The following is a 12,748-nucleotide window of genomic DNA, read 5'->3' on the forward strand; positions in this document are numbered from 1 at the left end:
TAGCTCATCAGAAACAGAAGTCTTTAGAATAGAAAAGTTGACCAGAAAGGCTATAATTGTTGTTAAAAAATATGTATGTGAGGTCCACTAGCACCGCCTTGTGCTATTTATAAAACAATGCAAGATATGATGTATAAATAGTACTATTTTGGTTTTAAATATTTCCATTTTGGTAACAGAATGTTGTGGTTTTTCATATTTGCAGTGAGAAAAGGTCCTGAAATATTAATGCTGTGTTTTTCTTTCTTGCCCCACACTTCCGTGTAGTTACATGTATCCATGTTGACTTGTGGACAACTGAGATTGTTAGATCATGGATTCAAAGAGAAAGAGACATTTAATATTCAATTGACTGACTTCCACAAAAGGGCAGTGGGGAGAGAGCCCATGTGAGATGGTTGCTGACCAACCCTGGAGAGCTATGTGGAAGGGAGGCCAGTGACTGCAGCCCATCCCCACCATTCAAGTGAGCATGCCTCTTTGTGTAGAAGAGCCACAGGTGCTACTGTCATCACTGTCAGGTCATCACAGCACCTGCGCTCGGCCTCTTAGCTCATCCAGGTGAAGGATGTCCACCTGTGTCCTATGACTTTGGTAGCCTCCCACGTGAACTGCTGTCTGTTAATTTTACCCTTGTTAACAGGACACAAAACATCTTTTCAAAATAGTGTGAGATCCTTCACCACCAGAGGACATTGAAAATGAAGAAGAAAGAGAAGCCACAGTTTTGGCACTTGGAAGAGTCTGGACTGGGAAACCCATCTCTGGTGTATGTGTGTGTGTATATGTATTTACATGTATATATTTATACTGGAGAAGTATTAGGGTCTTAAGACTAAATGAGATGGCATATAGGAAAATGCACAGTACTAATTCATCTATACATCCAATTAATAAAATTTTATTGAATACCTAATGAATATTTATTGAGCACCTACTATGTGCCATGCACTGTCCTAGGTACTAGGGACATAGTAAACAAGATGGATGAGGTCTCTGTCTCATAAGCTTGCACTGTGGTGGGGGAAGACATAGTGTAAACAGATAAATAAGGTAATTTCAGTTATTGTAAGTGTCATGAAGAAAGTAAAAGAGGCCAACTGGATTGAAAGTGACTGGTTGGAGGGTGAAGGGAGCAACTGCAGGGAGGGTGGGCAAAGACAGCCTCTTTGGGGAGGGTAACATTGAATAATGAGGTGGACTTAGTCATGCAGAGACATTTGGAAGGAACAGATAGAGGGAACAGAAAGTGCAGAAGCTCTCAGGCACATAGTAGTTTAGCATGTTTTAGAAAGATGGCAAAAGATGCAACCTCTGCAGACTCAGGAGTGGGGAGCCTCCTTCACTAAGATGATGGGGTCTTACAGCTGACACAGAGTAAGTGCTTAATAAAGAAATGTGTCTTTGCTCTGACACATTACATTAGAAAATGTTTACTGCAAATTTTTAAAAAGTTTATAACGAAAAGCTTCCCCTGCCCACAACTCCAGCCCTGCTTCCCAGAAGCAATCACCCTCATAATTTACTTTTGGTTCTTTTGACATATCTTTGAATATAGCACGCTCTTAATGTTATCTCTTCATGTATCAATTACAGATATTATCTATTTACTTCCTACAATGACAGAGAAGCATTTAGCCAAGAGAATTATGGTTATTTTTCTGCCTCTACTGGTTACCTTTGCACCTATAAATAATAAACTTCTATGTCTTGTCCTTCATATCTTGACTCCCAGATCATGAGACTGAGATATTATAGACCTAATTCTTTCTGCTGCTTCTCTTCCTCCACTTTTCCCTCCATGTCTCTGCTGGGCACAGCCTCCTATGCCCTATAAACTTTAGTAGTTCAACTCCTTTTAGCAGTTATACAGGGCTCTTCATGCTCTAGGTCCCACCTACTTTTTTCATCTCCTGACATTATTCACTTTCACTATACTCACAGTTTTACAGAACTATGTACTTAACAGTTTTTGTAAACTTTTGTGTGCTCTTGTCTTTTTTCTCATTGCCTCATATGTTTTCATTGCCGGGAAGGGCTTCCCTCTGCAATTCACTGGCAAATCCCATTCATTCATTTTAGCCTACATGCCACTTTATGAGATCTTCCTTGCTGGATGCCATTTATTAATTAAATACAAAAAATATTTATTCAATGGCTGTTATATGCAAGGCACTGTTCTAGGTGTCAGGGCTATAGCGGTCCTAGACAGACATTCATGAGCTTGCATTCCAGTGACTTAATAAGCAGACGATGAAAATAACCACCATAATGAAACACACGATGTGTCAGGACTTTACTAAATAACTCACAAATGCTATTTTAATTCTCACACCTTTATGGGACTTTAAGAAGTTAAATATCTTTCCTGAGGTCACTTCCTGTAAGTGGCTGAGCTTATATTCAAATTCAGATCTGCCTAACTTCAGAGGTGTCACTCTTAAACCATACTCATTCTGCAGCTATTACTCCTTGTACACTTCTACCATAACATTTGTCATACTGTTTTGAAACTGTGCATGGAGTTCCCCGTATAAACCACAGGACATAAAAGAATTATTTGTGTCACTATTTTTTCAGTTTTTTCAGGATGGTACAGAAGGAATACCGTTCTAGAGACACAGGAGTGAAATTAATGCATTACATACAGTGGGTGCCTTAGGGATTAACTACTGAAATCTCAGACTGAGAAAGGCTTGCTCTAAACTGAAGATGTCTTAAGGGTAGAGATACCTGCTGCATAATGGATGCTCGATAAATGTTCATTGAACCTGTTATTCAAACCTTTGTAATCAATACATATCAAGTTTTGGGGTTGAAAAACTATGTTAGTCCTGCATTTGAAGGTGGCTTTGCAGCAGGAGCTAGGCACTCAGTCTTTTTAATAGAATTCCAAGGGTGTTCAGTCCAAACTTTAAGAGGCAGTAGAATGCAGTGGTTAATGGCACAGACTCTACAGCCAAACTACCCAGATTCCAATTCCAATTCCATTGTTTACTGTTTATACAACAAATTATTATTTAACATGTGCCAGCCACTTTTATAAGTACTTTACAAACATTACCTGAACTAAACCTAACACCTCCACGTAGCAGATACCTTTACTATTCCTCAATAGTGCCATGTCTCAGTTTTCTCCTCAGTTAAATGCAGGATACTAATAACAAAATATAGGGTATGTAGGATTGAATGAGTGTAAAGTGCTTAGAATAGCAACTGGCACATAAAAAGTTAGCTATTACTACCAGTAGACGCTGTGACCATCGGCTTGACGTAACTTAACAATTTTTTCATCTTATGCTAATGTTCACTTCAAGGGAATTATTTGGAATGGGGACTAAATCTTAAGCATCTCCCAGTCAAGTTGGCTCTATGTGTCTAAGGGAAAACCCAGTGGCTGGTGCTGAAATGGAAAACGTAGGGAAAAAATACCTCTGAAATCCGTCCAGTCTTCTGCATCTGCTCAGGCATCTCCCAAGTCCACATTATTGTCACCTCTTGCTGGGATGCCTGCAATAGCCTCCCAGCTGGTTCAAGGACATTCTCCTTGGCTGACTCTATTCTCTGCTCCAGATTAACCTTTTCAAAACACAGAGGCAAATTGTATTGTAGGGTGCGCACGCTTACAACAGTCCATTGATTTCTCATTCTTCTTAGAATAAGGACCCAAATCAGTAACTGAGCTGACTAAGCCTTGTGGGATCTAGCCTTGGCCCGTCCCTCTCCGTGGTACCTACCCACCCCAGGCACATCAGCCTTTGCTCATTGTTCAGCAAATATTTATTTGATCACCATGTATTTATGGAGTCATTGAGGATACATCAGTGACAAAGAGAAACACAGTTTTTGTACTCACAGAACTTACCTTTAGGAGGTGGGAGAACAACAAAAACCAGACATATAATAATTATTATAAAAAATATAATAATTGCTGGTTGTAAAAAGTAGGAAAATGGAATTGAGCCCACAAATAAAAAGAGGGTCATGTGAGATAAGATGGACAGAAAGTCTTCTCTAAGCAGGTAATACTATATAGATGAGATGTAAAGGAGGAAGAGAAGTGAGCCACATGATGAATGGGGAGGAGAGAATTCAGGTGGACAGAACCCATGCAAAGGTTCACATATGCTGGAAACAGCCTGGTGTGTTTGCGGTACCCAGAGTAGATCAACTCACTGCGCAAAGGTAAGAAAGTGGGGAGTGAGATTGGCTGGCGCCTGGTCCTGTAGGGCCTGGTAGGCCATTGTAAAGAATTAGGAAGTTTTTTCCCTCTTCTTTTTATTTTAGAAAAGCTCCAAGCTGTTTTGAAAAGTTGAAAGAGTGGCACAATGTACATCGCTATACTGTTTATTTAGATCCACAAATTATTAACTTTTTGCCACATTTGCTTTTTTGGTTCTATTTTCTCTGTTCTTTTGTTCTCCCTAACATCTTTCTATTTTGTTTTTGTTTTATTTTTTCCCCAAATCTTCTGAAGGTAAGTAGTTGCAGACACTGTGACACTTTGCTGCTAAATACTGAAGCAAACATATTCCCAAAACAAAGACATGGTTCTACATAGTCACAAATTATCACACGTCCAAAATTTAATACTGATTCAGTATCATCTACGTTGTAGTCCATATTTGTATTTCCACAATTGTCCACAAATTGTTTTTTGCAGTTACTTTTTAAAAAAATCTATGAACCAATCAAGATTCATGAATTTCATTTAGCAACACCTCTCTCCTGACTAAAGCAATCCACCACCTTTTGATTTTCTCTTTCCCGAACACTGACATTTTTGAAGAGCCTGGGTCTGTTGTCTTGTAAGATGTTCTACTTTCTGATTGTTTACTCGTGATTAGATTCAGGTTAAACATTGCTGGCACAAATAGTACCAGGTGATAGATAGTCCCATTACTGGTGATGTTGTTTCCTCACTTGATTAAGGTATGTCTCATAAATAAATCTCTACATTGTAAAGTTACCTTTTCCCCTAATTAAGAGTTAATCTCTAGGGTGATTCTTTGAGATAGTGTTAATATCCTGCTCCCCAACAACCTTTTAGCCAATGGTTTAGCATCCTTTATCCATTGTTTTAGTATTCTTTGATAAGCTTTATCTATGTCAATTTTTACAATGGGAGTTGCAATATGGGGAATATTTTATTATTCTTTTTGCATTCATTTTTGCATTCATTAACTGGCATTCTTGTGTAAAGAAGAGCTTTTCATTGTTAGTCCTTTTCTCCCCCATCCACCCCGCTAACGAAGAGGACTTAAAAAATTAAACCTGGGCTTCCCTGGTGGCGCAGTGGTTGAGAGTCCGCCTGCCGATGCAGGGGACACGGGTTCGTGCCCTGCTCCGGGAAGATCCCACATGCCGCGGAGCGGCTGGGCCTGTGAGCCATGGCCGCTGAGCCTGCGCGTCTGGAGCCTGTACTCCGCAACGGGAGAGGCCACAACAGTGAGAGGACCACATACAGCAAAAAAAAAAAAAAAAAAAAAAAAAATTAAACCTGTTTTAATCTATTACCATCATTATTCTTATTCTTTTTGAGGTTCAAATTGTTCCAAGCATGGTTAGTGGAAGCCCCTTTAGGCCAGATCCAGTGTCCTTTAGGAATGACCCTATTAATTTCTAAGGACTTCTTTGCTTTCTGACAAGAATGTTCTAGGCTCACTTTATAATTTCCCTGCTCCAGTCCTGGAATCAGCCTTTTCTCCAAGGAGTACTGGTTCCTCTTAGTGATAAATGGTATTTAGAAACCATTTGTGTGGCTTGGTCCTAGGGGTGCTCATTGTTACTGGGGTGCCAGAGCTTCCAGATCTTCAGGCCCTCTCAGTGGACCCAATTAAGATAAAAAATAATAATAATAATGTCATTCTACTACCAACTCAAATCCATCATCATGGGGTTCTTCCTTACTTTCTATCATACCATATTTGTTATTTCCCTTCTCCCACAGTGAGAACCCTGGTACCAAACAACATGAATATATTTACTCTTTTGCTTTTTCCTATAACACATGTATAATAGATTCAAGATTACTAAACCAATACCACTTTAAACATCAAACCTACTAAACCAAGTTATTGATGTCTAATTTACATATCTTTTGCTCTTACATTGGATCCCACAACTCCTAACTCCAGTATATAGAGTACTATGCTCAAGTTAATTGAAGAAGTTCTTTTTCTCTGTGTGGCTATGCTGACAATTTGATATACAGGTAAGTTCACCTCTTTCTTTGTGTTAAATTTTAGGGCTTGCTTTTATTTCCATTGTTTTAGATTTAATTTTTTGAAAAGGCAAAACTCTTTTTTAAAAATTTATTTTATTTATTTTTGACTGCATTGGGTCTTCACTGCTGCACGTAGGCTTTCTCTAGTTGCGGTGAGCAGGCGCTACTCTTCCTTGCAGTGCTTGGGCTTCTCACTGCAGTGGCTTCTCTTGTTTTGGAGCACAGGGTCTAGGCACACGGGCTTCAGTAGTTGTGGCACATGGGCTCAGTAGTTGTGGCTTGTGGGCTCTAGAGAGCAGGCTCAGTAGCTGTGGTGCATGAGCTTGGCTGCTTTGCGGCCTGTGGGATCTTCCCAGACCAGGGATCGAACCCATGTCCCCTACACTGGCAGGTGGATTCTTAACCACCACGCCACCAGGGAAGTCCTCTTTTTTTAAAAAAGAAGTTTATTCAGAGAGCCACACTCCTATCACTAATCCTTGCAAAATATTCCCATCTCCTATAGATAACCATTTTCAACTAATTTTCTGTTTTATAGTTTTTGTATTTCTATCTTCAAAAATAGGCCAAAAATGGGTGTGTGGTATACATACATATAAGTATGTAGACTCTCATTTCTCCTTCTTGCTTACACAAGAGTTAGCATACTTTGTATATTCTTTTGCACTTTTTCTTCACTGAACCATATAAATATTATTTTATTCTAAAAATTCATTGAAGGGCTTTAAGCTAGGGACTGACATGATCATTTCCATTTTAAGATTGGTTTCGTTGCCCTATAAAGAATGGAGAACAGGACCTGAAGCAGGTAGACAGATGGGAGGCTGCAGTGGTCGGAGCAATGAAAAGGGAAAGGAGTATTTATTTCACTTATAACACAAAAGTACAACAGATACATTTATGAGCTGGATGAGAGTGGTGAGGGAAAAGGAGGACTCAAAAATGATTCTTTCTCATGAGTAACAGGGTAGATACATGGTGGTGTCATTTACTGAGACAGAGATTTGGGAAGAGAGGCTTTAAGTTTTGGAATGAAAAATCAAGGTCCCATACTGAATATGTTAAGTTAGAGATGTCTGTTATACATCCAAGTGGAGATGATAAGTGGACAATGAGATATTTGCATTTGGTTGAAGTTCAGAGGAGAGGTCTGGGGAGGATAAGGAATTTAGGAGTTATCAGTATAAAGATATTTAAATCCATGGGAGTTGATGAGTTTGCCAAGAGGAATACTGTAGAGGAGAGAAAAAGGTGGGGGAGGGGGGAAGCTCAAAACCAAGCTCTGAGGATTCCCATAATTTAGAGTTTAGGCAGAAGAGACAGAAAAGAAGACTAAGCTGGGCAGCTAGTAAGGTTAAGAGTAAACAAGGAGAGAATAAACTTTTGCTGACCCAGAGGCCAAGTGAAGTTTCAAGGCTGAAACATTTAACTGTGTGGATGAAACAAACTGTGTGGAATGCTTCTGGGAGCTAGAATAAAGTAAGACAGAGAATCCACTGGATCTTGTATAGTATTTATCCTGCCCCTGTGCCTGGTATTATATTCCTTATGCCTGGAGTGCTTACTCGTCTCTTTTTTTTTTTTTTTGCGGTACGCGGGCCTCTCACTGCTGTGGCCTCTCCCGCTGCGGAGCACAGGCTCCGGATGCGCAGGCTCAGCGACCATGGCTCACGGGACCAGCCGCTCCGCAGCATGTGGGATCCTCCCGGACCGGGGCACGAACCCACGTCTCCAGCATCAGCAGGCGGACTCTCAACCACTGCGCCACCAGGGAAGCCCTCCTCTCTTTTTTAAACCTAGTTAACGCCGAATGACCCTTGGAGATCCAGATCAAACATTATTTGCTCAGGTTCCCCTGTGACATAGTCTTTCAGCTCTAAACATTTCTTTCAAACCACTCAGTACAGTTGTAATTTCTCAATTATTTGTCTTTGCAATTTTTTCTCAATTATTAGAATATAAGCTCCTGGAAGGTTAGGGTCTGTTTTGCTAGCTCTCCTCCACTGTTTCAACTGACTCCTAGCCTAGTGTTTGGCACATAGAAGGTTTTCAATAAATATCTATTGAACATAAATAAATGTAGCACCTGGAGCTGGAAATCAGTAACAGCTAGTAAAAGCAATAAAGGCATTATGAGGTACGGCAGGAAGGGCAGATTTAGGGGTAGAAGTGCCTGAAGGAGAAATGGAGACTTTGACACAGCGGCCCCTTAAAGACTTAAGTTCCAGCCAGAACAGTAAAGCACAGTTTTATTCTATCTTCCCTCCTTTCTTCCCTTTCACACCTACTTTCTCTGTTCATTTTTACTCCTGGTCCTGCATCCTCTTCTCTACTCCAAACTAGCTCACCACAAATATGATTTTTTTGTGGATAAAGAAGGCAAACTGAATAAGGAAGCAGTGGGAAGTTAGAGAAGGAAGGGGGAGGTTATGGGAAATATAAATATAGAATAAGAAAAGGAAGACAGTAAGCTCATCAAACCAGGTACTGTTCTACAAATGCTATTAACCAAGTAAAAGAGTCAAAAATAAGATCACATGTGAGAGGGTGGGTCTTGAAGTCATTCAGCTGAGTTTAAAATCCCAGTTCCACCATTAATAGCTGTATGCCTTTGAGCAAATTACTTAATCATATGAACTCAGTTTCCTCAAAACCTATAAAAGGGGCATAATAACAGTACCTATCTCACAGGGTTGTTCTCAGGATCAGTACGACAATCAGTTTTAAATGCTTAGCACCATGACTGGCACAAGGTAAGTGCTCAATTAACGTTAGCAGTTACTTTTCTTTAAAATGAAGTACAGCAGGGAGAGATGGCCTAAGTAGTAAATACTTGTCATATGACTGTAATAACACCGCATCAAAAGAAGAGGATCACTTTAAAAGAAGCAGATAAAATGTACTGGCACTTACATTTTGGGCACAGCAAAGACCTTGCCTATGCATGGAAGATAGACTGTCACAGTACAGCGCCTCACGCCGGTAGTTGCATTATATTTTCAGAATGGCAAAAACAAGAAAACAAAAAGAGAAAATGCTTTTGAAAATCTTTTCTGGGAAAAATGTATCTCGTCCACGAGGGCCGCTGTGGACGACAGGTAGGATCATGCAGCGAAGGAAGTGACCCTCCGAGTGCGGGCAGCGCTCAAAGTGACTCTCCCGATGCGGAGCCTATTCCGGCCCGCAAGGACAAGGCCTGCCATTCGTTGGCTGGTTCCTAGTTGTAGTCGCGGGGCTAAGTGTGGCAGCTACCTCACCTCGGGGCCACCGCCACGTCTTTATTGTCTCCAGGATGGAATCCGAGATCCGCGCCGCCGCCAACAGAGGGTGGTACCCACCGCAGCCCCGAGGCAGCGCCCGACCTAGCCCGGCAAGCAGAGCCCCAGGGAAACTCCGCCCACTGGCCGCTCACCAGGCCGCTTCCGCCCATTGGTCACCCGGCATTCCGAGACCCGCCCCCAAATTTGAAAGCTTCTCCCGGGAGCGGGTGGGAGGGAAGCCCACAGCTCTAGCCGGCTGCGCTCCGGGGCGTCGTTCCGGAAGCTCCGCCCACTCCCAGCGTTCCGTTTGAATTTGAAAACGAAAATAACTTGGTGCTGCTCCCAGGTTGGGCCGGCGGGGCAACGTTTGCAAGTGAGGGTACGCGGAAGGAGGTGGGGGACTGCTCACATACCAGGTGAGGTGAGGAAAGGTCTCAGGCAGTGTGAGCACCTTCCGACGGGGCTCGGGACATCCCTGAGGTTACTCTCAGGAACTGGGTTGCGAAGCAATGAAGACGCCTGGGCCACCGGGTGCGCTTTTGTGGGGGGTTGAGCCGTTGTACTCGCGTTGAGGTTTAAATCTGGTCTCCGCCGCTTATTGGCTGTGTGACGCAAGGCAACGTCTTTAATCTTTCTGGGCCAGTTTCCTCATCTGTATGAGGGGGTAATAATAGAACCTACCTCTTCGGGCTCTTATGAAGATAAAATGATAATATGTAAACCTGTTAGAAAGTGCCGGTGTATAGTAGGCACTAAGTATTTGCAATCATTAATATTTTTATTATTGTTGCTGCTGTTAGTGTTGAGGATCAGGCGTCCATTGCCAAATCTGGTGTCCTGAATCCCTAAGGTGAGCAGTTTGCTCGGCAAGTGACGTGCTGTTATTTGGGAGGGATGGGGGCCCTGTGGTGGCCGTCTGTGCAGTTATTTACAGGCTGCTGCCGGTGCCCGGGGATCGCCCTTCTTGGGCTTCGCAGTGCTAAGCGGAAGGGGGTGTGTGTGACGAGTGCAGTGACTGCTGTCATCGCCCAGTTTGGGAGGTTTCCCCCATCTCGTTCTACTTTTTGGCTCAGTGATTCCTGCCTGGTGCAGCTCTTTAATATTCCTTACTGAAGGACTAATTGACAAAAGGTCATGCCTTACAGGTTAGCTTATTTTTAATCCCCAAGGTGATCAAACTCAGGTTTGTTTTTGTTCTTAAAACAAGGCAACGTGTTCACCCCGAAGCAGCATAACAGCGTGTACTTTTTATTAGATGTCCAAGACCTGAGACTTCAGCTTGCAAAATAATATAAAGGACTCATCAGTTGTGAAGACTTTTCTTGAGACTATATTTTGTGGATGACATTCAGAAACGTCATTCAGTAGCAGATTTTATTTTTCATCAGTCTTCAACCATGAAATCTCACTGGAGAGAAGATAAAAGATGCTGTTTCTCAGTCGTGGGAACAGCCTTCCGAAATGAGAAATGAGGTCTTGAACCTTGCTGTTGCTAAAGATAATATCAGAAAAGAGTAAGACCAATTTTTTTTTTTTTTTTTTGCAGAGACGATTTTATTTATTATTATTAAGCCACTATACAGGGAGTTTTTATCACTACATAAATCTCTGAATTTGTTGTAGGGGATACAGAGTAGTATAAGACAAGGTCCTTGCCCTCAAGAAGTTTCTAGTCTAGTTAGGGAGGCCACACATAAGTAGAAGTTAACTAAAAGTCCAGGAAGTGATAGTACATCTCATTAATTTTATAATTGTTAAGAGGCAGCTTATTCATTGAAAACTGAACATATGAGCACATACAAACTACTGTAACCTTTTTTAAGGAGGTACAATATTCTTTTTAACTTAGTAATTTCATAAAAGATTTATCAATATGTTTTTTTTTAACCAAAAATTAATTGAAAGCAAAGATTGAAGCTTACCTTCCAGTTTCCTGGGCATTTCTATGAAATTTGAGTTATGAAATGTCAAGCCAGTACGTTCATATTTTTGCACACTTTCCTCCCATATTCTAGATCAGTGATTATTTTTTATTCTATCAGATACCTTTTTTCTTAATTTTCACCCATAAATTGCATGTTTGAAATACTCTATCAAACTGCCTTTAAGTAATTTTCTCATTTTGATTACGTCACTGATTATACAATAAAAAAAGCAATAAAGATATTAAACTTACTTAATTGTATGATTGGTGATCTTGTAGTTTGCTGGGTTTTGTTGAAGGTAAATGTGTAATTTCTTTAACTCTTTTTGCAGTTTAGGAAAAACAAAACCAAAAACAGCCCTGTTGTATTGAATTTGGGGGTTTCAGGACTGATCAAGGAAAAAGATACACCGCAAGGTGGCAGTAACGTACGAGGAGCTTTACTGGGGTAGCACTTTGACAGGCACTTTGCGTGCTTGGCAAGTTGCCCACAGCATGAGACTTTCCAGAGACTAGAGTGAAGGGCCAGTCACCTAGAAGGGGAAGAGGGTAAGGGAATTGGGAGGGGTGGGGGTAATAGGAGAGGCAGCTCTGTGTAAGTGATACATTGCTCAGTAGCACAGTAGGGAGTCACTATGTCAGAGACCTCCAAAGGGTAGCAGTGGCTTGGGGTCTTATAGTCCTGGCTTTTATCTGTGGCTAGCAGATGGTTGGGTGCAGTTTCATGGGATGTGGGAACCAGTTGGGCTCTAAATGGTTAAAAATGAGCTTATTTTGGCTATATGTAAAGCAAACAGATGTGTAAAAATTTGAGTTTGACACCTCAGTGGGTTTTTTTTTGTTTTGTTTTGTTTTTTGTTTTTTTTTTGTGGTACGCAGGCCTCTTACTGTTGTGGCCTCTCTCTTCCCGGACCGGGGCACGAACCCATGTCCCCTGCATCGGCAGGCGGACTTTCAACCACTGCGCCACCAGGAAAGCCCCTCAGTGGGTTTTTGAACTAATGATCTTGGCCTGCTGTGAAGAAGTAAACAATGCAGGGCCAGTATACAGGGGCCATCTTTGGCTCATTTATTTAACCCCCATGGTTGCCCCTTACTAACTACCTTCTTGAACCAGGAACTCTAGTGGGCAGTCACTGTTCTGAATATTTCATAATATTCAAAGAATAGAGTGCTCTCTCCATTTCTCCCTGGTATTGTTCGCCTAGTAGATTCTCAGTAAATATTTTAATGTTAATATTTTATCAGTGAAGATTACCCCTAAGTTTACCTTTAAATTTAGTGACTTGATGTTTAATTTAGTTGTAATAGTTTACTGATGCATTATTCCATGTTTAC

At 41.3% G+C, this 12,748-nt stretch overlaps 2 protein-coding genes across 10 annotated transcripts in view; one reads left to right on the forward strand and one right to left on the reverse strand.

The window, feature by feature from the left end:
* The window catches only part of PANK1 (pantothenate kinase 1), a 111,904-nt gene extending 101,897 nt beyond the window's left edge, over positions 1-10,007 (reverse strand). For 2 of the 5 annotated variants that reach the window (XM_032607885.1, XM_032607882.1), the window contains exons 1-2: positions 9,484-9,600; positions 3,433-3,579 (exon numbers count right to left, since the gene is read on the reverse strand). In XM_032607885.1, coding sequence (XP_032463776.1) covers positions 3,433-3,486 — 54 coding nt within the window. In that variant the 5' untranslated portion in view covers positions 3,487-3,579; positions 9,484-9,600. Of the gene's footprint in view, positions 1-3,432; positions 3,580-9,139; positions 9,629-9,899 lie in introns of those variants that run through there. The other 3 variants (XM_032607883.1, XM_032607886.1, XM_032607881.1) reach the window with 3 other exon arrangements.
* The window catches only part of KIF20B (kinesin family member 20B), a 75,109-nt gene continuing 72,134 nt past the window's right edge, over positions 9,774-12,748 (forward strand). For 2 of the 5 annotated variants that reach the window (XM_032607873.1, XM_032607877.1), the window contains exons 1-2: positions 9,774-9,902; positions 10,742-11,000. In XM_032607873.1, the coding sequence (XP_032463764.1) occupies positions 10,948-11,000 (53 nt within the window). In that variant the 5' untranslated portion in view covers positions 9,774-9,902; positions 10,742-10,947. Of the gene's footprint in view, positions 9,908-10,741; positions 11,001-12,748 lie in introns of all 5 variants that reach the window. The other 3 variants (XM_032607878.1, XM_032607874.1, XM_032607876.1) reach the window with 3 other exon arrangements.

The sequence above is a fragment of the Phocoena sinus genome, chromosome 16 (genome assembly GCF_008692025.1).
Source record: "Phocoena sinus isolate mPhoSin1 chromosome 16, mPhoSin1.pri, whole genome shotgun sequence".
NCBI classification, from domain to species: domain Eukaryota; kingdom Metazoa; phylum Chordata; class Mammalia; order Artiodactyla; family Phocoenidae; genus Phocoena; species Phocoena sinus.